Here is a 26,672-nt window from a genome sequence, read left to right as displayed (position 1 = left end):
GTTTTATACGCTCCACCCCAGGCTATTATTCCAAACGAGAACAACGATTGGGCATAGGCGAAATAAGCAAGTTTAATTTCTTTTTCATTTAAAATTTCACTTAATTGTTTAAACGCAAATATATATTTCCTTGCTCTCTTTTTTTTACATATTCAACATGTACAGACCATTTTAAGCGCTTATCAAAGAATACACCCAACATATTTATAAGACGATACATTTTCAATAGTTTCACAAGAACAAAGTTCATTGTTGTAACTGCCACAATTATGGACCACGAGGTCGCCGAGGGCATAGTCTGTGGTCTCCGGAGAGAGAGATGGGCATAAACTTAGTCTTTGATGTATTTAATGAAAGGATATTTTGGTCAAAGCCATTTTTTTAAGACCATGAGGTCATGTTAGAGCGTTAGAACGGGCATCAACCCAGTCGCTACCTTTTATTAAAATTAAGCTATCATCTGCAAATAAAACACAGGATTGCCATTTAAGTTCAATTTAGAGATATTGTTAATATAAAGTCAAAAACAAATTGGGCCCAGCGTACTGCCCTGAAACCACCCCGTAGTCCACCGGAAGCGCGTCACTCTCGGTCCCACAGACAGACACGGTCCTGCAGCCTACTTGTGAGGTAGGTCGAGAACCATGAAAGTGCATTACCACCCCGAACTCCAGTGGCCTCCAATTTAAGGAGCAACCTATTTCTATCAATGCTATCAAAGGCCTTCCTCAAATCAAGAAATATTAAAATAATGCGCAGGTTCTTAGATATAGCATCATTGATTTGTCTGTTGACATCAAAAAGAGCATCAGAAATGTTCCTATCCTTTCTGAACCCATACTGACACTTCACACAAGATTTGGTTGTTAGAAAGATAGGCAAACTAATTGTTTCTTTAATTATACGCTCAAGGATCTTGGAGAATACACTCAAAAGGCTGATGGGGCGGAAATTATTTTTATCTAAGAAGCTATCTCCTTTATGCAGTGGAATGACCTTAGCGATTTTAAAGATATCCGGGAAAATACCGGAAGAAATACTTAGATTTATTAAATGCTGAAGGGGCTTAGAGAAGACATAAACATTGTCCTTTAACACGTCAGCCGAGACACCATCACGTCCGGGCGCGGGCGGATCCCCCACGCAGTCCAAGTCACGTGCCGTATTACATCAAGTTCAGTAACAGTGGTCAATGTGAACACGGTGTTCTGTCTGTAATCCGCATCACTCAAAACTGGGTCCCCACTCGAGTCGATGGCACTAGCCAGACTGTGTCCCAACCGCGGAGAAAAAGGAATTAAAATCATTAGCTACTTTTTTACACAAAACCGTGAGCTATATACAGAGTATCTGGTAACATTTTTTGGATCGGAAAGGAATCTCTCTCTTCTTAATTTTACCTGCGAGCTCATTTACGATAGACCAGAACATTTTGGGATTGTTTTGATAATGTTCAAGTTTAGTTCTGTAATATTGCTTTTTAGATTGTTTAAGAGATTTGCTTAAATTGTGTCTTAATGTACGAAAAAGATTGATAGAGATCATGATTAAAAGGTTGTTTTTTTTAATTTTTTACTTACTTTGTCTCAAAAATAATGCGAATTAATTTGACCAAATCGGATGTAATCCAAGGTTTTAAATTTTTTTGAGCGTGTGGAATAGTTATTTACAGGTTTTGACGAAGCTTTAATAAGATGAGATATTGTATTTATCAAATTTTTTAGCGCATGTTGTGATATCCTGGCAACTCAAAACAGGTTCCCAGCTCAGCGAGATTACGGCCGAGCAGATGCTTATCAGTGTAGTATTGTGTAGTGAATTCGTCAGTAGGGTTGTCATTGTGAGGCGATGTGGCAGTGGCAGTGATAGTCAGGCCAGTACTGTAGTGGTCACTCACGGCCAGTCTGGAGCACAGCTGATTGTACATTGTTCATGTCATAGTAACGTAAAAATATGTGATCCAGACATGACGAGCAGTTATTAGTAACTCTAGTTGGTTTATCTATACATTGGACAAATCCCGATCCCAGTAAGCATTTAAGTATCTGTCACATGTTGGAGTATTTTTAAGTAAATCGATGTTAATGTCACCTAGAATTATTCCCATCTTGCTCTTATCTAAGCGATTACAATAATTTTTCTAGTTCAGACACATAAGAAAAATTCCAAGTCACTGTCAAAGGTACGATATAGGGCAAGTATGTAAAAGGTTTTGTTGCAGTAATTAAAATTCTAAGTTAATGCCGTAAACGTCCCCAAGTGTTACTTGTGAGGTAGTAGCTGATAAACGTTTGTTGAAGTAAATGATAACACCGTCATTTCTGTTACGTTGTTTGTTCCGTCAGTACAATGTCAAACCCCTCCAAAAACCTCCCCCTCCTCACCCTCTCTCAACCAACATTCAGTCAGAACAACTATGTCCAAGTGTGGAATATCATTCAGATATACTAAAAGTTCATTAAAAATTTTTACAATAACTCCGATATTACAATGAAATATTTTTAGGCTGTCATAACATTCCTGATTAAGAAAAAAATTACTAATTTGTTGTATATTATACAATTCTAAACAATGGTTTAAATTTTAAAGTGTCGTCATCTTCCCCATTCATGAGCAGGACCCTCGGCACAGACCACCCTTCGCTAGTGTACTAGAGAACTAGAGAAAAGAAGTACTAGAGAATCTAGCCTTGGATTTCGGTGTTAGTAATTCAATTGTCTGGAAGATTTTACACGAGCAGCAGTTGCATTCTTATCACTATCAAAGGGTCCAGGCTCTTTTGCCTCGAGATTACTTTCCTCGTGTTCAGCTATGCCAATGGCTTATCCAAAGGTTGCAGAAATCCACATTTTTTAAATTACATTATCTTTACTGATAAAGCAAAATTTTCAAGAATGGCTATTCTTAACACCCACAATACTCACATGTGGGCAATTGAAAATCCACGTGCTATTTCAGAGAACCGTCACCAATATCAGTTTTCTATAAACGTATGGGCTGCTATTCTGGGTGATAAAATTTTTATTAGTTTTTTACCTGATACGCTCAATGGTGAAAATTATTTACATTTCTTGACGACTAATCTGAATGAGTTACTCGAAGATGTGCCACTATACACACGCAACAACATGTGGTTCATGCAGGATGGAGCTCCAGCTCATTACACATTACAAGTAAAGAGAATTTTTTAAATGAAGCATATCCAAACAGATGGATTGGTCGAGGAGCCCCAGTAGCATGGCCTGCAAGGTCACCTGACCTCAATCCTCTAGACTTTTTTCTTATGGGGACATTTAAAGACGCTTGTCTACGACTCGCCTGTGGATACCATAGAAGAGTTGCGAATAAGGATTGTTAACGGGATTCAAAGGATACGTGAGACACCTGGGATCTTCGAAAGAGTTCGACAGTCTATGAGAAGACGGCTGCTGGATGCTTGTATTTTGAATGAGGGGAAACATTTTGAACATCTACTGTGACGTGGTTAGTTTTTTAGGACAAGTGTAACTTTTTTGTTGAATGATAATTCAGATAACTTTTTATGTATGATAATGTAACGATTGTTAAAAATATTTACTTGATAAAAAATAATAGTAACTCATTAATTTGTTTTAATAAAACAGCTGTTTTAATTTCAATATTACATTTGTAGAGAGCTTAACAGATTTTTGTCTATTTTTTCATGCGTTTTGTATGTAATTAAGGATTATTTTTTTAAGTTTGCGTTTGTCTATTATAGACTTATTTTACATCTTTCTCTTCGAAATTAAATTTTCTACAAGTACCTGTGAAAAAAATATTTTGTGTTTATTGTACATTTAACATAGTAAATCTGCTTCAAACCTAAATGTAACTTGTTTTTTTTTCGGGACCAAGTTTCGCGTATTTCGTCACATATCTTAAAAATTACTGTAGCTACAGGTCTGGAAACGGTTTTATTTCATTTTTTCAGTTCATTTTACATAAAGTAACGCTAAATGGTACATCTTAATTAACAAGCCAACAAATACCCGTAGGGCTTCGTTGCAGCAGGGGAACTGAAATTCAGAACAAAATCTTTCACCCTGTATAACTTGGTAACTAAGCATTTTCGGACCTATGTTAATTAGACCTTTTTTTTCTTATTTTGATGTGAGGAATCACGCCCTGACTTATGGGCACCTTTTTTTTCAGAACACCCTGTATAACTTAAATGAACTTAACACATTTTCTGCTTAAAAACTTTGACTGGTCATGGTAAAAGCGGTAAAATATTATTTTTTTAACTTTCCCAAAATGAATTCAGAGCAGCCAAATAGGTTGTACAAGGTTGCCCAGGTAATCCCACTGCCAGATTTGGTGACATCATAACTGTTACAAAAATTGTTGTCAGGTGCACCTGGTGCCGGTCCCCGCTTAGTCAGTACCGCAGGACACTGGGTCTATTATTCCTGAATGGCACTGTCACTCGCAGAAGACATTGTCAATTGCACAAATAGTGAAAAAATTGTTTTGTGTAAAAAGTTGAAAACAGTCCATAAACATGGAAAAATACAGCAAACAAACCCCCTGGACTCTCTCTGAACTTGAATCGGAATCGTCCTGTTCACTCAAAAAGTCTTCCACTAGTTCATTGTTGTCCTCCATATTGCCTAAATACAATAATAAACACACATACGCAGTCACTTTACACCATACATTATACACAATAAACAATTCAGCTCAGCCAGCAAATGAAAATTGCGAACCACGAACGGATTGCGAATAAACAACATTGAATGAATCTGATTGATTGATTGATTGATTGAACATATGAAACAGCCAACATGTGGCACACGGCACAATGTTCCAGTATTTCATCACAACAATTGTCGTCACTCGCAACGAGTGTGTTAATCAAGTAAATGAGAACTATTAACAATTTGTTTTATACTATCAATGTGGTAACTGGATGTTATAACATAAATGTCATTAAATGATAGCTCCCCAGGATTAACAAAAATTTTGTGTTCAGTTTTTGATCTTAATCAGTAGTGGTATGGAGGAGCTATCTAATGTAAAATTACAACTGAACCTTGACAGTGTCTTTAACCGAGAATTATTGCAAGGGCTGAAACTGGTGAACAGCGAATCAATCTGTAACAGTGAAACAATATAGCAGTGAAGAATTTATTGGTTTTTTGAATTTATGGCCAGAAAGAGCATTAAAAAAATGTGTAGTTACAAAAGTACTTAGGATACTAGTTAGACTATCTTAGATAAAAAATTATCTTAGATGATGAGTTTGATAAGTTATAAGGATGTGTAAATTAGGGACCTGTGGCCCATGCACTTCGTCAATGTTAATATTATAGTATGAAATAAATATAACGATATAATACACTGTATATATACATCAAGATGTTTCTTACTTGTTGTAATAATATAACTCAGGGTCTGGTTCGATTACTCCACCGATTGTTGGCCCAACGACCCAAACATTAGTTTAGTTTTAAATAAGAGGGTCTTTGGCCCAACGATCAGTGGTGTAATCGGACCGATTTGTTTCATAAAGTAAAACATAACTAAAACGGGTCATTGGCCCAACGAACTTTATTTACAATTCAAACAGTAAATTTACAATCAAGGTTCGTTGGCCCAACGATCCAAAATTTACTTCCAAATATTAATAACGTATATGGTTCGTTGGGCCAATGACCCTATTGCAGTAACAAGTGAAATTGTAGAATACAGGTTCGATTACACCACTGTTCGTTGAGCCAACAACCCGTTTTATAATTTATAGAGGTTCAATTAGTCCACTGGGTCGTTGGCCCAACGACCCGATCAAATAAAACATTGCATTTCAAATGAAAAGGGTCGATTACTCCACTGACCGATTAGTCTTTATGGTCAAGGGCAGGTGGCACGGCAGCCGCTCCTCCTGCACTGTAGTAATGTTATCTGCATTATGAGCGTGAATACATTTGATGAAAATATACACACACACATTATAAATTATACATTAATTAAATGCAGGTCGAGGTAACTTGTACATTATTATTTTTTTGTCGGTAAAGAAAAAACTACGGGGTAATATAAACGTAATATATTTTTAGTTCCAATTTGTTCTACATCATTTACGTAACTAAACATATATATGTTTATATAAAATTTGTATAAACGGCAAAAGCGTGATTTAATCTTTATTGAAAGTACATTAGTATCGATTTTTTATCATATACAGATACATGTACAAGTAAAAGAACTGGCCAATTCTCTTCAAAAAGCCACTGTATAATATTCTGAAGCATTTACACATTTTCGTGTATCTGGTACATTTCTTCAGATGGATATAAACTACATTTACAGTACATATTAAAGAAAATTATCAATCATTAAAGTTTAATTGAGAATATGTTGCGAACTTTAAAATAGAAGCCTCTGAAGAAGTAATGTTGATTGTTAATGAGATGTGAGAGAAGGCATTACATTATCTTATACCGGGTATTCTATGAGGTAATCTATAAACTTAATGCAGCTGTTAGATTCTTAGTTATAAGTAGAATAGTGTAATTTGTGGTAATATATTAGAAATACAATGTTATTAGAGATGTCGCAAAAAGAATTTAAATTTCACATGCAACTAACCACTACTAGAGCTTTAATTTCCCATAAGTTCAAGATTGTTCTTTTAATGGGGTCTTCCTCGTTTTCTTTCCAAGTTGAAACATGCAAACTTGAATTGATATCTCCGTGACAAACCTTGTTATAGTTATTAATAGTTTTAATTTGAAGTAAACGTTTTCTTTGGAGTCTTCATTGCAGCTTTGTACGCTGTGATGGTTGATGAGAATAGTGACAACTGTCGACCGTAACATGAACTCACAGTCATTTACATGATTTTATTCAGTTTTCATTGAGCCCGGTGGTTTTCTTTTACAGTTAATTTACATAATAAAATATGGTAAACAGATTAGGTGTTCGGTTTACACGGCCGGTCTCATAACCAACTATTTCGGCTTAACCGTGGAAAGCTACCCTCAGTCACAATATTGTTCCGGTTTAAGATCTGTTGTTTAAGATAGTTCCCCACATAAAAACCGATACATTGTAAGAATTTAATTGGGTAAGCATCGTTTCGACGAGGTGTGAACTGCACAACTTAGATATTATCAAATCATATAGCTCGTGTTTTTGTATTTAAGGTTATTTAACAACTACTGAGAAGTGTTCTATGAAATTTTTAAAACCTTCAAATTTTTGTACATTATTTACATTTATGACTTAGACAGTGAAGCAGTGAACCTGTACAGAAGGAGAATCAATCGTGGCCATTAGGCAAACTAGGCGGCCACCGAGGACGGCAGCTTTAAGAAGAAAAATTACAAGAATGTGTATAAATTACTTTACAGAAACCGAGCCAAAAAATACATAAAACAGGCTCGTGTCACTTAAATACTCAAACTTTATCATACCAAACATTACTTAGAGTGTCAGCGTAAACCTTAGGTAAATTGAAACAAAGTAGACAAAATATCTCATCTACTTCAAGATATTTAACCTGACATAGTCATCTTGAGTGAGCATGGTCTGAAGTCTGAACTCTTAGAGAACACTAAACTCCCAGAATACTCCCTCAAAGCACACTTTTGCAGGAAAGAAACCAGAAAAGGAGGGGTTGCCATATATGTGAAAGACTCACTACAACAAAAAACAGAGCCACTGGAGATATCACATCATTGCAAGAAACTCGTGTGTGAGGTGGCAATGCTCAGAATAGCGGTCGGAAAACAACACCTTTACGTCTCTGGCATATACAGCTCTCCAAGCGAAAAGCTGAATGAAGCCTTAGACATTCTTTCTAATATCATTGAAGAAACTAAGGCTGAAAACCACCCAACAATCATCATGGGTGATATAAACGTAAACAGCCTAGTGCAAAATAATGAATCATGAAAACTTGAAGAAATACTGGCCAGCCATAACATGATGAGATTGCCTCTACCACCAACCAGAATCACTTACAACTCCACCTCCTTCATAGACTGTATATGCTCAAACCTACCTGCATCCAAAATCAATGCCACAGTAATACATGCAGGCTTGTCAGACCACACAGCACAATTGAGTAAAATATCTCTTGAAGCACAGAAAACAGAAACCTCTAACCTTATACAGGGTGGTGCAGAGGAAACGCATGTTTTTCGAACCGCTAGTACGCGGCGACGGGAGTGGGTATTGACCTTGAACGAATGTTGGCAGACGGCCCATACAATGCCGTTTCAGTCGCTATGGAGCATTGGAGCGTGCAACATCGTGTGTTCGTTGTCGAGCAGTTTTTTTTAGAAACAATGATTCTGTAGTCACAGTGCAACGTCTTTTCCGTCAATATTTTAGAGTTGGACATCGAGGTGCAGTGCCTGATCGAAATACCGTACTCCGATGGGTTGCAGCGTTTAGAAGTACTGGTTCTGTGATGAAAAAGAAACCACCTGGTCTTCCCCGTTCAGTTCGTACTCCGGAAAATGTTGATCGAGTCAGAACGGCAGTTGTTACTAGTCCTAGACGATCGACTAGACTACATGCTGTAGCGCTGGGTATGCAGTTCACGTCGTTCGCTTCACCGCATCTTACATGATGACCTCAAGTTCCATCCGTACAAATTAATGATCGTCGCATAATAGATGAAATGTTTACGGAAGATCCCAATGCTACAGTCTTCGTGAATGATGAAGCACATTTTCATCTTGACGGTTACGTCAATGTTCAAAACTGTCGGAATTGGGCATCGGAGAACCCACAAGAATTACACCAAAGACCTCTGCACAGTTTATAGGTAACAGTGTGGTGCTGCATTTCAAAGCTGGGTATTGTTGGACCCTATTTTTTTGAATAGGAAGGAATTGCAGTTACTGTGACATCAGCTCGCTACGTTGAAATGTTAAAAAACTTCCTTCATCCAGAACTTGAAAAGCGTCAAGTGAACATGAGAGACATTTGGTTTCAGCAGGATGGTGCCACAGCTCACACGGCGAGAGCATCCATGGAAGTGGTTCGACAAATGTTCCCAGGACATGTGATTTCGAGATTTGGTGATGTTCACTGGCCCCCTCGCTCACCCGACCTGTCGATATGTGACTTCTTTTTGTGGGGATATTTGAAATCAAAAGTGTACATGAACAAGCCTCGCACACTCGATGACCTTAAGAATTCCATTCGTCAGGAAATTGAAGCCGTGCCGAATGAAATGTTGGAGAGAGCCGTCCGTAATTTTCAGAAGAGGATCAATATTTGTATCCAGCAAGAAGGAGGTCATCTCAAAGACATTATTTTCCGAACCTAAATATGGTATGTAATTTCAAAAACTGCATTAAAAAACCTATCATTTAATACTTGTTTTTATTATTTTCAACCCATTGTTTCCCAGTAATTCAATGTTGAAAAACATGCGTTACCTCTGCACCACCCTGTACAACGACAAATGAAAAAGGATAATCCAACACTCTTAAGACTCTATATTGCACAATGAGGACTGGGTTGGAGTATTTAGAGCTGAAAATGCTGAAGACGCATACAATGCAAATACTTTGGTAATATTCATGGATGCAGCTTGCCCTAAAAAGAAAACCAGGAATAAGAGCAATCCAAATTTCAACTATAAAGACCGTGAAGCTCTTAGACTGAAAGAAACTTATCTTCAATGCCTTAGAGAGTACCAGACCACAGGAAGTGACCTGCATAAAACCGACACAGCCCTTGCTAAGAAAAAACTATGACCTTAGACTGAAAATGCTAAAACGCCAGGCATCATCTAATTGTATAAACAGAGCTGAGAATAAATCAAAAGCAATGTGGCAAATAGTAAACAGTGAAAGGAAGAGTACAGATCAAGGCAAATAACAGCTTAAGATGAAGATAAATGGAGAGGAAACAACTAATCCAAATGAAATGGCTGAAAAGTTGAATGAATTCTTCACCCAAGTTGCACAGCAAACACTGGCCACCAATAGTCAGCACCAAAAAGGAAGACAACCCACACCCCATGTAGCAAATTGCAGGCTCACTCAACTTCACAACACCACTACAGAAGAAGTACAAGCTATGATTTAAAGCATGAAATCCAAAACCTCAGCAGGGCTTGATGAAGTATCATCAAAGTTACTTAAACATTACAGTGAAGCCCTTACACCCCCCCTGGTCAGCATCATAAATAAGTCACTATCATCGGGACTCTTTCCATCCACTTTGAAAATTGCAAAAATATATCCTAAGCATAAAAGTAACTGCCAAAAGACACCTAGCAACTATAGACCTATTTCACTAATCTCCACTTTCTCCAAAGTAATAGAAAAAGTTGTACTAAAGAGACTGATGGACTACCTCAAACAACAAGACTTGCTAACTAATAGTCAACATGGGTTTGTGAAAGGCATATCCACAACAACTGCAATTGCTGAGCTGGCAGAATTCATTTGCAATCAGCTGGAAACGGGAAAGTTTGTAACTGGCATAATGCTTGACTTCAGCAAAGCCTTTGATTGTCTGGGGCACAACCTTATCCTACAAAAGCTTCAAAGCCTGGGTATTAGTGACTCTGCTTACAGGTGGTTTAAAAGCTATTTGGAAGAACGCACCCAAGTGGTGGCGATAAGATATCATAACAAAGGAACAATACAAAACATCAGATCCAAACCGTTACCTGTAAGCCAAGGAGTGCCACAAGGATCAGTCTTAGGCCCTGTACTGTTTATTTTATTTACCAATGACATGCCTCATCTTCTAAATACCTACTGATCTACCTTAATGTATGTCGACGATACAACTCTTCTGCTCACTGGGAACTCTACAGAAGAACTAGCAATTGATTCATGTACAGCACTAAATATGGCTTACCAGTACTGCTACTTTAACGACCTAGTAGTCAATATGACCAAGACCAAACAACTGGCATTTGGTAGAAGACGAGATGAAATTGCAGCTCTTCCAGAAGTTGACATGCAACCCAAGGCAAAATTTCTTGGTGTAACAATTGACGAAACTCTTTCATGGACTCAGCATGTTGACGACCTTTGCAAGAAACTTAACACCAGCCTCTTTGTCATTGAAAGAATTCACATCAGTGATTTAAACACTGCAAAGACAACTTATTATGCCCTTTTTGAGTCTCATCTGAAGTACAGCATTGCTATATGGGGAGGTAATTCAGTCACTAACCTTCAGAGACTTCTCCTGATCCAGAAGAAAGTAATAAGAACTCTTAAAGGCCTAGGACCGAAGGACAGCTGTCGTGAAGGTTTCAAAGATCTTCGCATCATGACAGTTGTGGCCCTCTACATCCAGGAAGTGATTATGTTTGCCGACATGAATGAACTCCCTCGGGGAACAGATGTACACCAGTACAACACTCGACATGCTGACAACTTCATCCTGCCAGCACACCATCTTTCACTGTATGGGAGGAAGCCGTCATACATGGGACGCAAGCTTTACAACCTGCTGCCAACCGAGATAAAGACTCAGAAGGGGAAGAACCTGAAGGTGGCACTGAACAGATGACTGTTGACCAGGCCGTACTACACGCTGGAAGAATATCTACATGAAACATGACCATCTTAGACATCAAGACTGCTCAACTCTAACTTATATTCTGTAAATGTGTAACTTTAACATTGTGTATTTTGACGCCAATACATTTCTCTACGAAAATTGTAAATAAAGAGATTTTGACTTTGACTTTGTTGATGACATAGGCATATCATCATTCTCCATCACTCCCTGTTCGTTACGTGCTACATTAGTGGTGGGGGATAGTCATGTGATAGGGCTGGCTGTTTTTGCTTTCTACAAAAAGACATTTTTAAATGAAAACTTTTGACATGTGAAAGGCTCTCTGAAGAAACTAACCTCTGCTTACCATACAACATTTGTTTAAGAAGATTCCACAGAGCAGTGTAATGTTAATTTCTGTCAGACATCCAGCTCATCCTACCAAGGTTTTTAGTTAACTGAATCACTATTAAAATAGTGATTAGCTTTTGTTTATAGTTAGCAAAATCTATTATATTTGTCTTAACCCTTTCCGGTTATGTGGTGTTTATAATGCCCAAAAATGATTTCAATAATGGTAGCAAGGCACTCTATATAGCACCAAAAAATTTATTTCAACAACGCTAACAAGGCACACCATATAGCGCCCAACAATTATTTCAACAAGGGACACTATATAGTGCCATCATGTAACTGCTACATTCTAGTGGCCATTCAAACTTGTTTGAGTACTCATATTGGTATTTAGATGCATGACTATATCTTCTTTGTTTCCATGTATCAAAGAAGATGTATGTTGAGATATAGATATATCTGATCTCAACATTATTGATTTTTCGTCCCTGAATAAACACACCATGTTGACAGCTGTTTATCGTGTGACTCATGTCTGCAGTTGTTTATTTCTTACTTTGCTTGATTTCGATTCTTATTAAGGTTAAACTAATGTTTACGATTTGTTCTATTAATAAGTATGTGTTGTTATAAATAGTAATTTTTTTAGCAATGTCTTTTTGAGTGAATAAAAAGTTTGTGTGAAACAAGTAGTTTGTTTACAAGTGTAAAATTGTAAGTACTCAGCTATTAGCCTTAGTATAATTTTATTAGCAAATGAACCAAATTATTTTTTAGTTTTTCAATAAACAATCATTCTTTATAATTTTATTTTGTGTTTATAATAAAATGGATAAGTCAAGGTAAGTTTGTCCCAAACAAATTTAAGTTAATATCTCCCACAAATATTACACTAGAACTCAAATTTTCCAAGGAAGAGGATAGTTCCTCTAGAAAATCGTTTACAGGATATTCTTGCAGCCTATGAACGCAAAAAAGTTTGAAATAAAAATTATTTATTTTAAGGTCTAAGATCACAATATCAGCTGATCTCATATTTACGTCCATCTGTGTAACATTTAATTCGTTGGAGAAATAACAAACCACCCCACCAGCTCTATAGTTATCGTTACAACAAAAAAATGTTTCATATCCTTGTATACTATAAAACCTGATTTCATCACTGCCTATCCAGACTTCGCTTAAAACAATGAATTTAATTGAAAACTTTATTTGACTAAATTCAAGTAGAAAACTATTGAAATTCTTTCTAATACTTTTAATGTTAGCATGAAGTAAACTAAAATGCCTACTTATATTTAGGGGAGAAAAGAAATCATTATCTAATGAGCTGTAAATAACTACCTCATTGTTTACTTGCATTTACAGAGACAAACAAAGAACTCTTACTTTAGTTAATTTGAAAGTAAAAAAAACAAAATAAATTACGTAGATGTTGGAACATTATTTTGCAATTAACATACATACTTATGTCTATTGCTTATGCACCTAGGCCTACTTGAGATTGTCAATGTCTAGTCGGGTATTTATTTTGAAACACAATTTTCTCGTTTGCTCAAGAGGGATGTATATTTTAGGAGGCCTACCTGTTTGACAGAAAAGTAACTATGTATGCTTTTTTATTGCTAACAATTTTGGACACAGCTGTAGGGTTAAGAAGCTCTAAGTTTCAACTGTAAAACTTTTTAAGTGGTCAATAGAGAGTACATAAACATTTTTATGAGACATGTTAAGTGGCTTAATTATTTTCTACACTTTGCTAGAGGACAGAGGTGAATTATTTTCTACACTTTGCTTGAGGACAGAGGTGACATAATAAAATGGTTAATTGCATTATGTTCTGTGATATTGTCTGTCTGTAAGTAATTCTATTAAAATTCAGGTTCAGGCATTTCAAATCATAAAAAAATTAAAAAGGGTGTAACTTTTTAGCTAAATGTGTATATTTATTTACACAGTTAAAACTGAAAAACGCTTAAACTGACAAAAAATTCTAGTGGATGGCATGGTGCAAGGAGACCAATTCAAGGCTAAAAAAATGTTGATAGTACGAAAAATAGAAAATGGTAAATTTAGTTTGTTTGTTTAATAATATGGTTTTCTAATGAATGTGTTTCAGTTTAGTGTACAATTACAGTATAGTGGACATTTAATGTAGTGGATGTCAACATTCTCCAAATTAATAGCCAATTTAATCTCAGATAAGACCAGTTGCTGGCTATTGATGATTGTTGTATTCAAATACTGTATATACATTCTCTTTATATAAGGGGTTGAGTGAAGTTCAATGAGTTTACATACTATTGTGAGTTTCTAATATTGTATATTTAATAGTTTTAGGTAATATTTTTGTATAGAAATACTAAATTATGGGTAACTTATGTAACTATATTGCAGGTAAACATCATTGGACTTAGTGGTATTTCATAATATTAAAATTAGAGGGAATTTAATTATTTGAATACTGTTGATTGTTATTATTTGAAGTATAGAGCTTTTTCTGCAGTTTAATATCATAGTCAACTAAACAAATTTCAAAATAAATTTATTCACATTAATTTCAGGATAGGCTATTACATAATTTAATTAATTAAATACAGAATACATTCTCCACATATGCATAACTGTGTGTAGAGAAGAGTTATGTGTAGCAGCCCAGTACATGCTCAAACTTCAAACTTTGACATAAGTTTGATTTAAACAGATACATATATGTTATAGAACTTACACATTCTGCTACCAGGTTACTATTTTTCCATATTTAATGGAAAAAACAGTGTCTAGATCTTAAAATTATTGTATGTAATCCATCATACAAATAATCAAAATCAAAGAAATATTCATTGTAGGACTTTCCATTAAAAGAACCTGGTTTGTTATTATTATTTTTCTGGTGCTCCGTATATAAACTGTGTGTGCTATTTATATTTTAGTTTACATAATTATTGTGAGCATGCAATGGTTGGTTAATAATTTTAAATTGTATTTTTATTGTAGGCTCTAAGTATGGATTGATAATATATGTATATTTTATTATTTCTTAATAATGTTTTCTTACTTAAAAACCCCTTCTTAAAACTTCTAATATTTAGGGTTATCAAAGCTTTTCTCAAATAATTATTGTTAGCTCATTATCACTTTGAAGTGGCATGCAAGTCAATCTGAGCATACATTTTTAACATTTGTACTAAAAAAGTGTAAACCGTTTTATGCTTTAAAAATAAGCAAATAAACAAACAATAAAATATAAATAATTAAAACTAAAATTGGCAGTTTTAAATCATGGTGATTATATTCATTAGAGTATATTACTTGTTTATAGCAGATAATTATCAAATGTATTGTGTATATTTTTTGTTAATTAATTTGCAAAAGTTAAAAGTATTTTGAGATGTTTTAATTCAGGAAGTAACTTGAGTTATTAAATGCAGTGAAAAGAGTAGCTTTTTTTAACTATATGTAAATAATTGTAACTTATTTGTCAGGAGTAAAACATATTACTCATATAAATGTATTATATTTATTATACTTTTAATTATATTAATTTTGTTCAGTGTTAATTTCTAGTATATGCTAGATTGCACTGAGTAAATTTTAATTGCTGTTCAATTTACCAATTGTACCCTTTCACTGGTGTATCTGTGACAGAAAGGGAATGTGACCATGGGGAGGAGAGGTCGAAGGCCAGCCCAAGCCCCACAAAGCAAGGGACAGAAGTCAGACTCAGATGGGGAGCCTTCGGTGAAGAAAAGCAAGGTGATCGGTCCGATGCAATGTTACGGCCCTGGCTGTACAAGAGTTAACCGTCCCAACAGTAAATATTGCAGCCATGAGTGTGGGCAACGGCTTGCCACCAATCGTATATTCCAGGTAATAATGCTTTTACCTATGTGCAGACTACATAGGTAGTTAGGTTAGCTCTTGATTTATAATACTCTTTTTAACCCTTTTAGTGATACAGAGTAACTGTGTGTGATTCCATGATTTAGTCTAAAAGTGTGGGGATCATTGAGAGGGACTCTGTGCATTTTTAAAATATACCATGGTTATACAGGGTGTGTCAGACCAACCTGAGCAATAGAAATACATAAAACCTGTTGCTAACAAATCGTTATGGTTATAGAAATTTATAAAACCTGTATCGGCCAAAGCATTGCTTATCTCGCAAGACCAACGGCTTGAGAAGACATGATGGGACAATAGAACTAATATCGTCTATAACAAAAGAAGAAATTCAGTGTGCCACTAATAATTTTGGTACCTGAGTAGAACATTGTATTGAAATTGAAGATGAACACTTAAAACACCTTTGAGTGTGAAAGACCCATGCTGTAACTGTTATAAGGTATGCACCCAATGTTTTGGCAAAACAGACCATTTATGTTATAATTTTTCAAAATGTTTTTGCAAGTGCCAAGTCATTACATAAAATAATTGTTAAAAATCAGAAATATTAGTACATTTATATGTAAATCAAATTATTACAACACATAAATAACACCGCCATTTGGTGTAATAAAGAAAGACAAAATGTCTTGTAGCTTAGACTGTGGTAAGTTATTGTCCGGTTAACCTTCTTTCAGAAGTGAGACAGTACTTCAATTTAAAATTGCTTATACCTGTTAAAATTAAATTTACTTATTTATACCTAAATGATTAATTATAGTTGTTGTTGAATGAGATTTAAAAGTAGTGTGGTTCATGACAGGTTTTACCCCAGCGTATACAAGAGTGGGCGGTTACTCCGAGTATTGCAGAGGCTATGAACAGACAACAGTTGGACACGATACGCAAACAGCAGCGGGAAGTCAGATCCATTCTCCAGGAGCTAGACAAACGCCACACTGTATGTTGTAAAATTGTTCAACTTTTATTTTCAAACAAATATTTTCAACTGTACAAACTTTCTTTAAAAATTCCAGTAATATATGATGAACAAAGAGGAATTGATTGGGAACATGAGCAAGAGTAAAAAGCAAATAGGGTGCTAAATGTTTTTGTTTAACTTTGTTACTATGACGACTTATAGAAAATAGGATAAATCATTTTTACTTTTAACTGGTTCGAATTGTATCAAAAAGTGTGACTTTTGTATCAGATTGTCATTTTTTATACGGAGTTAACAATAAAGAAAGTAAAACTGGTGGTGGTATTTTACACCAGTAGTTTGATATTATTTATTAAAATGTTATTGCTATACCCATTTCAAAATATTAACAATTTCAATTTTAAACTATTTTATGTGCCCATAGGTCCTAGATAAAAAATAAATAATTTCTGATGAAAAATGTAAAGAACAAAAACATCTAAAAATTACATTTCTATCTGAAATTATAAAAAAAATACAGTGTTCCAAAAGTAAGAATTTGAAGCATTGGTAAAGGAATCTAGGAGTATTTTCACATCTTCCTGCAGTAAGGTTGGAAATATTTCATAAGCTCCTTTCTTAGCCCCTATATCCTGCCCATCACTCACAGAGATAGATTTTAAAAATTAACTCTACATAAATGGCATTTTGAGTTATGAAAATAGTTGTGTTATAATTTCCTTTTTTCATAAAAACGTGGTAATCAACATTTTTCTTTTGTAAGGTATTGGGGGCTCCCGGATCCTGCATATTTAGATTACTGGCACATTTTCTTAAATTGAAACTATTTGCTGGATACTTTTGTTGTGCAAAATCTAAACCGTACAATGTTTGCAGGAGTTGGATGCTATTTTAGAACGGGCAAAGACTGCAACAATTGCAGAAGCAGAGGAAGAGGTAGAAGAAGAAGGAGAGATGAGCATGTACTGCATTACCTGTGGTCACGAGATCCATACACGCACTGCTATCAAACATATGGAAAAATGTTTCAATAAGGTTAGGTTTATAAAATGCTATCATCTAAAAAATATGTGGTTTGAGTCTGATAGCTGTTATTTTTCTTCATTGTAAATATGGCTATTGTGATTTTCATTATTTTATAATAATTAATACTTAATATGGCCGATTCTTTGATTTTGACTTATTGAACCCAGAAAATGGTAAAAACCACCTGGTTTTTAGTTGGTAATAAATGGTTTTAAAAAATCAAAAAGTTTACTGGGTGGTCCCATAGCAATATTTGCACTGAAATCTATAATATTATTTGCCATTAAAATGTTTTATTCTATGAAATGTATGGGGGAAACTAAATAATTATAATTAAAAACTAAATATTAAATAAATATTTTCTAAAAATAAAACCTGTTAATTTCAAAATGTCAGATCAATGCAAATGTTGTATTTTTCCAGTACGAGAGCCAAGCTTCATTCGGATCCATATATAAAAACAAGAATAGATGGTAACAACATGTTCTGTGATTTCTTTAATCCAGCGAATCGTACATATTGTAAGAGATTGCGAGTCCTTTGTCCTGAACATTGCAAGGACCCCAAAGTCAGCAGTACAGAGGTTTGTATGGATTAAACAACATTTACTGTATATTGTATGAATTCACATTATTTTAAAACATTGAGTGTCATTTTCTTGTAATATTTATTTTATAACAATAAACAAAACACTTTTTGTTAAAAGGAAATACTGTAAATAATTTTATTGTGCAATTATAAGATATCAACATAGAAAGATATGTTGATATCAAATTAAATCTAACCTAGTCTCCATTCAAATGTTCTGAATTTGAACTGCCATCTGCTCACTATTTCATGTTAGATTTATTGTATATTCTATCAATGAGAAAAGTATACTTTGTAAAAAGCAGCCTCAAGCATTAATAGAGGATATAGTTTGCGTAGTAAATAGTTGCGATACTAACCCTTTCACCGCTGTAGATTGTGCAACTGGCCGTGCCAGTGCCACTGAGCTTTTCTTAGCTGAACCTGCACACAGCGTGGCAATGGCCACAGTGCCACTGTTTTTTAAATTTACCTATGATAAGTATATATGTTGTATATAACTTTTTCTGATTTTCTTAATTATTTTCTTGTTTACTTAAATTACACCCCTAAAAAATCATTAAAAGTGTATTGGTCTATTTTTATCGGTATATAAAAAAGACAGTTAGTTTTGACACAATTTTTTTTATAAAATGACAATTTTAGAATAGAATCCTAAAAATATTTTAGTTCATAGTATTCTGAAAAACATGGAACAACATATAAAGTGACGTTATAATTCTCACACATGTAGCGAGATTCACATCTCATTTTCTCTAGCTCATGGTTGTGCTGCAGATGACATCTCCTCGTTGGGTTTACTTTTTTCAGTCAACAGGATGAGTCAAGTAAATAAATCGTCATTGATATCCATCAATGATATCCATTGATATCATCATCTTCTGAAAGATCATCATAAATTCCCAACTCAGAACTCGATATTGCAAATATAACTAGAGCAAATATTGTAAATACATGGAAGTTATGTTTTGTACGAGGGTAATTCAGAAAGTAAGGTCCGATTCACGTTAACCAGACAAACAGTAAGCAAGCAGCGAAATGCGCATACGGCCTGACTCCCGGCATGCATTGTGCGCAGAACGACGCCATTTGCAGTGAAATCGTTGTAGTCTGCTGTTTTCTGTGCCTTTTTAAAATGTTTAAAACTATTGAACGTCCCGCCGGCTGTGAAATACGGTCTGTGATACGGTTTTTGACAGCAAGGAACGTTTCAGCAGCGGATATTCATCAACAGATAAGTGAAGTGTATGGTCCAAATGCAATAAGTAACAGCAAAGTACGGAAGTGGGTGAGAGCTTTTAAACATGGACGGGAAAATGTCCATGACGAACCATGATCTGGTCGTCCGTCAGTGATCACCGAAGATTTGGTGAAAGCCGTCGATGAAAACATTCGTGAAGATCGGCGATTCACTGTTTCTTCATTAGCAATAGAATTTCCAAACGTGAGTAGAACCACATTGTTTATCCCTCTAAGTGGCAAGTGACGTCTGAGACGTTCTATTTACGCCGCTGTGACGTGGCAAGCGACGTCTTAGAAGTTGCTTCACATTGCTGCTTATTGCTAGGCAACCGATAATTATTTTTACGCCTAGTTTGCACAGTTGCATTCACCACTAAATTTCAAATACATTTCATATAGTATCATGAACATCACGATGAAATAATCAATGGTACTAACTGAAATAATCCGGTACTTTGGGATTACAGTAGACTCCCGTAAGTTCGGCCACCTCGGGACCGGACCCTAGGCCGAACTTAAAAAGCGGCCGAACTAACCGATGCCTATTTAAAAAATGCCCATTTATTGTTTGCAAGGGTAATTTTTCAATAAAAGTTATGAAATAACCGTAAAATTAACCTTTCCAAACATTACCAACACAGAATTAACTACTAAACTAATTTTAAATTTGTACTTACCAATAAAACACGGTAATACTGCATATGTTGGGGAATCAATGCGTGTAGGAATCAAACACTTGCACATAGAATACAACACAGAGTAACGCTTTATATTTACAAAACCACAGACCTAATGAAATAAAATAAAATAATACAGTACTGCACTGTACATTGGTGGTTTAGCTTCTTAACACTTAAAATAATCTGTCACTTTTTTCTGAATTTTTGTTTTCTAATGATTTTTTATGTGCAAACTCACGCCACTTCTTAATAAAAATTACATCGACTGCAGTTGCTTCTTTTTGCTGTTCGATGTAAGTAGCTGCCAGTTGCAAAGCTGCTTTTTCCTCAGCGTGGCTCATTTTATTTTCTTCGTCTTCCTCTTCAATCTCAGCACCATCTGCGTCGTTATTCATCTCGTTGTCCTGGCGAATGACACACTCGACGATTTCGTCATCAATCAGAACCTCGTTGTCTAGCTCCTTTTCCATGTTGATCCACTCCAAAACATCTTCTTCAACAATGGGACCACAGTTCGGTAGTTGCTGAAGGTCGTGCAATAGAGCTGCATTGTCATCAGGTTCGCCATCAAGAATGTTGTTTGGCTCATCTGCTGTTGTGTTGTTTTTGATCTACGCTATCTTCTATATTTGGCCAAAGTTTTTTCCAAGACTTTACAAACGTGGATGGTGGTAATTTCGTCGTAATGCCTTGGCCGACATGTACACAACATCCTTCATGTTAACTGACTTCAACACTTTGGTAAGGTCTAAGCTGTCATCAGTCTCCAGTTTGGAAAGAACTTCCGAAAGTAGCTTACGACGATACTTCCTCTTGAAGCACTCAATGACCCCCCTGGTCCATCGGCTGTTGAAGACTGGTTTACATTGGGTGGTAGGAACAGCAGTTTAATTTCTTTTTCATCGTCACACTGAAGATGTTCATCATGAGTAGGCGCGTTGTCAAGAAGTAGAAGTGCTTTGGCGGGGAGTTTCGATTTTGCCAAATGTTTTTTCACTTTGGGAACAAATTCGCATACAAACCATTCTCTGAACAAGTACGTGTTCCATCCACGCTGATTTCTGTGACCGATAATACACTGGGAGAGCGTCCATGTTTATGTTCTTAAACGCTCTCGGTTTTGCTGCTTTGCCAATGACAAATAGGGGTAACTTGTGAGTCCCCGAAGCATTTGAACACAAGGCGACTGTTATCCTGTCTTTGCTGGTTTTAAACCCTGGAGCAGACGTTTCTTGCGGGGTGGCAAATGTTTTTTCTAGGCAGAAGTTTAAAATTTAACCCAGTTTTTCGTCAATGTTGTATATTTGCTCTGGGCAAAAGTTTTCATCATCGATAATTTTTAAAAATCTTGCAGAAAAGTCGGTGGCGCTGTTGGGTTTGCTGATAACTTCTCACCACAAACTCCAATAAAATGTACGCCGTGTCTCTTTTTTCCAACGAGAGAGCCATCCATCACTAGCCACGAACGCCTCTTCTGGTTGAAGCTTTTGAGTGTAAGATCATGGCCTTTTCTTTTAATATTGGTCCACTTAATGGCGTTCCTCGTCTTCGTTCTTGAACGAACCACAACCATAGAGCATCTTCCACCAATTCGTGTTTGGCCTTCCTTAGTGTGCAACGCTTTTCTAGAACTTTTTCGGTATATCAATTTGTGTACAAAAGCCTTCAATACTTTTTCTGTTGCGTCGCCAGTCGTTGACTGTACTTTTGCCCACGTTTTTAAATCCTTGCAAATACTTTGCACGGATTCTCCTTTGTCTAATCTCTCCAGAGCTTGTAGTCTCTGTTCCATTGACTTGTACTTACGTTTACGCATTTCACTCATTTTAAAAACAGATTAAAACACGATGCAAAACAGTTTTTGTTCAAACACACACGCACACACACAAAAACTATGAAAACAACAGTACTGTACATACACAAAAGAAATCACAGAAACCCACGAGTAAATAAACAACAGTACAAAACGCAAACTAAAAGAAAATAACTGACTTTGTAGGTCTACTGTAAAAATGACGAGCACCCACCCAGTATGAATGTTCGAGACGAACTGATGAGCTGTTTGACAGAGCAGTAAAACTAACCAAAGAATACAACGGCACTGTTAGTAGAGACGTGCTGCCCGCTTTCTGGCTGGCGCCAAGTGCGTGTGACTCATGCTCAGCCCGACCGGCCGGACTAAGCGGCGGCCGAACTAACCGAGGCCGAACTTACGGGAGTCTACTGTATACCGACCACACCCAGACATGAATCGTTATTTGAAATTTTGCTTCTACTGATTACTAGATTAGCGTAAAACAATATTTTGTCAATATAAAACAGGAATTGTCTTATCGCAAACCCCTCCCCATCCTCAGACAGAGGTCAAAGTCGAGCGGTCTAGTAGATAACGTGATTGCAGAGTCTCGCGTTCGCTTTGTTGTACTTCCGTGTTTTACCTCTTACATTTCTCCAAACACAAAAATTCAACAAAAACAAACATTACCAAACTAAAACTAAACTCTTTATTAAAAAAAACACTCAAAACTTGTTTTTATTCTTGATCACGTTTCCGCCACCCAAAATGCGAGTGCCTCCATGCTGATGTCAACGAAAGAAAAACATCCCTCGAGATAGTACCTATCAGTAAAATATCAAACTCTAGAGGGGCTGATCAGAAATATAAATTCAATTGTAATGGAAAGGCAATTATGTACTGTGCAAATCATGTGATGCCGCGCGGCCTGCCATAATCGGGATTCTCGAGAAAGATAAGATAACAGAGACAACAATACCTGGAAATGCTTGTAAGTTTGTAATTTTGTAATTAAAGAGTAGTTTTTTCGTTCTATAATCCCAAATAGGTATAATCCCAAAGTACCAATAATCCTAAGTTTTCTCCCGCGGTCTGTTATTTTTACTGAAAAAAAATAGTGTACAACTAATTGACACTGCAGTATTCAATGCTTACATCCTATACTCCAAAAATTCAGATAAACCCATGGCAAGGGATGATTTTGTTGATAGTATAGTACAAGGACTGGTTTCCAATGATACAACTCCTTCACCTACTGTGGCTCATGAAAGTCAAAGTGCCCATGAAATTGCCCATTTAGATGGGAAAAATCAAAGAAGTGTGCATCATTTGTGCGAAAGACCCTAATGTGAAAAGAAAAAGAAGCGTTTATTGGGTCCAGGGTGTAAACTGCGGTATTCACCCTCTTTGTTACCCTAAACTCCAGCACTTTTATAGGCCTTACACAACAGGGAGGAAAAGGCAAGCAACTTCTAGCGATTCTGACTAGAAAAAGTGTTTTTTCTAGATTCAGTTTTTCCCATATAACTTTTTCAGTGTTGTAAATAGAAAAAAATATTATTGAAGGTTTTTTGTTTAGAATTAAATTGTGAATAAAGGTTGCATTTAACATAATCTCCTAGGAATGAAATTTTTTAAAGTTACAGAACGTAAAAAATGAAAAGTTTGGTGGAGAAAAAACGTTTTTTCGAACATTTGTGTAGATATCATAAAAAAAAGGTTAAGGTATGTAAAAAATAACTATACTATGTTATTCTGTAGTTTATTACGAAAAAATTGATATATATCAAGCATTGCTCATATTAGAATTTGCATTTTATTTTAAAATTATAAGATAGTCCTGCTTGACTCCTGAAAAATAGCCCGCCATTCCAGCAACATATTACCGCCACTTAGAGGGTTAAAATTGTTTCTGAAATTTTGGATTTTCGCAAATTGTGCTCGCGTTGGGTTCCCAGGCTGCTTACTGAGGAACACAAAAAAAGAAGAATGGGTATTGCTCTTGAAATTTTGATCCAATATCATCAGGAAGGTGATAACCTTTTAGACCACATTGTGACGGGTGACGAGACATAGGTTTCCCACATAACCCCAGCAACAAAACGCCAGTCGATGGAGTGGCGTCACTCGACGTCACCGGCATTTGCGTCGTCACTCGACGGCGGCGGCCGACTTCTATGACACCGGCATTCAAAAACTTGTAGATCGTTTAAACAAAAGTGGAAATTATGTAGAAAATAGTGATTGATGTCAGGAATCAAATAAAACAAGTTTTTTGAAAAAATCTGTTGGGGTTTTTTTTAAATAAAAAAACGGACCTTACTTTCCGAATTACCCTCGTAAATGGATTGAAAACAACAGTTCTAATGACAAAGTAATTCTTGCTCCTCCCACTCAAGTTTTCCCACTTCCCCGCCCCTCCTACCAGTCTCCCACACACCATATAAGATCTCGCTCCAACTCCCTGCCAATTAGAATACTTATCAGACAGCTGATTAGTGCCGCAAAATAGCTCAAGTGACTTTGCCAGAGCGCTGATAGCATTGTACGAGAATACTCTACAGTAGTGATGATGACAAGTGCTCTGCTTGCGAGTACACTCGTCTACAGTGGTTAAAAGATTAAGGAAATAGGATTTTAAATAAATAAATCATACTAGACCATTTATGACATGCACAAGACTTAAACTTGTGTGTCAACTCCTTGCACACACACTATCTATAAAACATGCACTTATTAAAAACAGAACACTGATTATTGAAACTGAACTAAAAAAATGCAGGTCATATAAAGTCTGTACTGAATGATCAGCCTCTGAAAACTGACTAGTAGTCAGTAGTAAATGGTGATCACTGTGGCAGAAACTAGATGATGGCAAATCAGAAAATGGAGGCGGATCCCTTTTTTATTATTGGTTCATTCTAGATGAACTACTGAAAACCATACTGTGACTCTGCTTGAACAATAGCTTAAACAAAGAGCTGTTATATGACAGTAACATGAAGATTCAATCATTTACAGGTGTGTGGTTGCCCGCTGGTCACTAATGTGTTTGACCTCACAGGAGAATTTTGTCGGCAATCAAAAAAATCTTGTCTCAAGCACTATTGTTGGGAGAAGCTGCGTCGAGCTGAGATTGACATGGAACGAGTTCGTCAGGTACTACTTATTGCATTAATCTTATTTAATTCATACACTGCCTTGTCCATATTATATTATACATAATGAACTTACAAGTCAATGATCATATGTACTATATCTGTTTTACTAATAATAATTTTTTCAGACCATGCATGTTACATGTGCAAACAATGTTTTTGTTAAGCATATCTTTGTCTTAATGTAAGAAATGTAACATACTGTTTGCATTTTTAGATCTAGCATGGTATCATAACAAATGGAGAATTTTATGTAGCACTTTCTATCAGAGAGTTACGTTGCAATATTTGTAGCAACATTTTCCAGGGCAAGAGCTTTTACGAATCCCAGGCTTTACAATTCAGGAAAATACTTTGATTTTACACCATTTTCCAGTTGAAGACTGGTTTTTGTCTGGACTAGGAGTTCTAAACCAATAGGTAATAAGGTGCATGAGTCATGTTGTTGGGGTCACAAAAGACTGGAAAAAACTACCTATAAGATGTATAATCTGTGTAGTTTTCACACTGTGTAGTTTAGCAATTGGGAGACTGAGGAAAATAAATATATTCAATTTTAATCTTCAAAAACATTTATTATCGTTAATTATCTACAATTTTTAACCCTAGGCTTATCATTTTTGCTTGAATTCTCCTTTACAAGTGCGCATATTTCCTTGGGTTTGTTCTTAGCATTAACAACTCAATTACAGCTATAAAATCTCTTTGCCTCCCTAACGGATCTCCTGTATTTACACCTTAAATGATTAAAACAATCCTTATAACATGCTAAACCATTGTATTTAAATTTTTCGTACATAAACAAACACTGATCTTTTAGACGTCTAAGATCATCATTATACCAATTAGCTTTATGAGATGTACATTTACTATAAACAGTTTTCCAGGAAACACAAAGTCAACAATGTTTAATAAGTAGTTTAAATAGTAGTAAAAACCAATCAAACTTCTCATCTACTGTTAAAAGGGTGTAGAGAAACAGCCAACTTGTTTTACTTAATAGCGCTGCAAAATAACGTGAGCTCACACAATCAATAGGTCTTATTATCCTTGCTGCACCCATATCAGCACCATCAGTAAATGTACACTACAACTGGCAGCCCATAATGATTGCAAAATGATCAGAAACAATCACAGGCTCAACTTTAGACAAAAACATCCTATCAGGATGTATTGTAGTGGTTATATTATCAAGGCAAGAATCTTGACCTAAACCAGGCCTAGTTATTTCATTAATAGTTGTCATTAAATTAAAATTTGTCAACAGATTTAAAAATATACTTACTTACTTACTGCCGGGGCATAACAAATCTCAGTCGATTCTTTGCCTCGTCTATGAGCCTCTTCCACGCCACCCTGTCTTCCGCCAGATCCAACAGACCCTCCACACCGGGTCACATCTTCGACCACTTTGATCGCACCATCTTATCTTTGGCCTACCCAAAGGGCGCCTTCCTGTCGGTACCGCCTGGTAGACCTCTTTTAACCTTGTG

The 26,672-nt window shown here is 35.9% G+C and overlaps 1 protein-coding gene across 1 annotated transcript in view; it reads left to right on the top strand.

Moving 5' to 3' along the window:
- The window catches only part of LOC124369137 (CXXC-type zinc finger protein 1-like), a 78,415-nt gene that overhangs the window by 26,621 nt on the left and 25,122 nt on the right, over window positions 1–26,672 (top strand). The window contains 6 exon segments of the mRNA XM_046826909.1: window positions 15,511–15,732; window positions 16,571–16,708; window positions 17,567–17,725; window positions 18,140–18,172; window positions 18,174–18,299; window positions 25,043–25,180. Coding sequence (XP_046682865.1) covers window positions 15,511–15,732; window positions 16,571–16,708; window positions 17,567–17,725; window positions 18,140–18,172; window positions 18,174–18,299; window positions 25,043–25,180 — 816 coding nt within the window.

The sequence above is a fragment of the Homalodisca vitripennis genome, chromosome X (genome assembly GCF_021130785.1).
Source record: "Homalodisca vitripennis isolate AUS2020 chromosome X, UT_GWSS_2.1, whole genome shotgun sequence".
Taxonomy (NCBI): domain Eukaryota; kingdom Metazoa; phylum Arthropoda; class Insecta; order Hemiptera; family Cicadellidae; genus Homalodisca; species Homalodisca vitripennis.
This window is presented reverse-complemented; position numbering and strand designations above follow the sequence as displayed.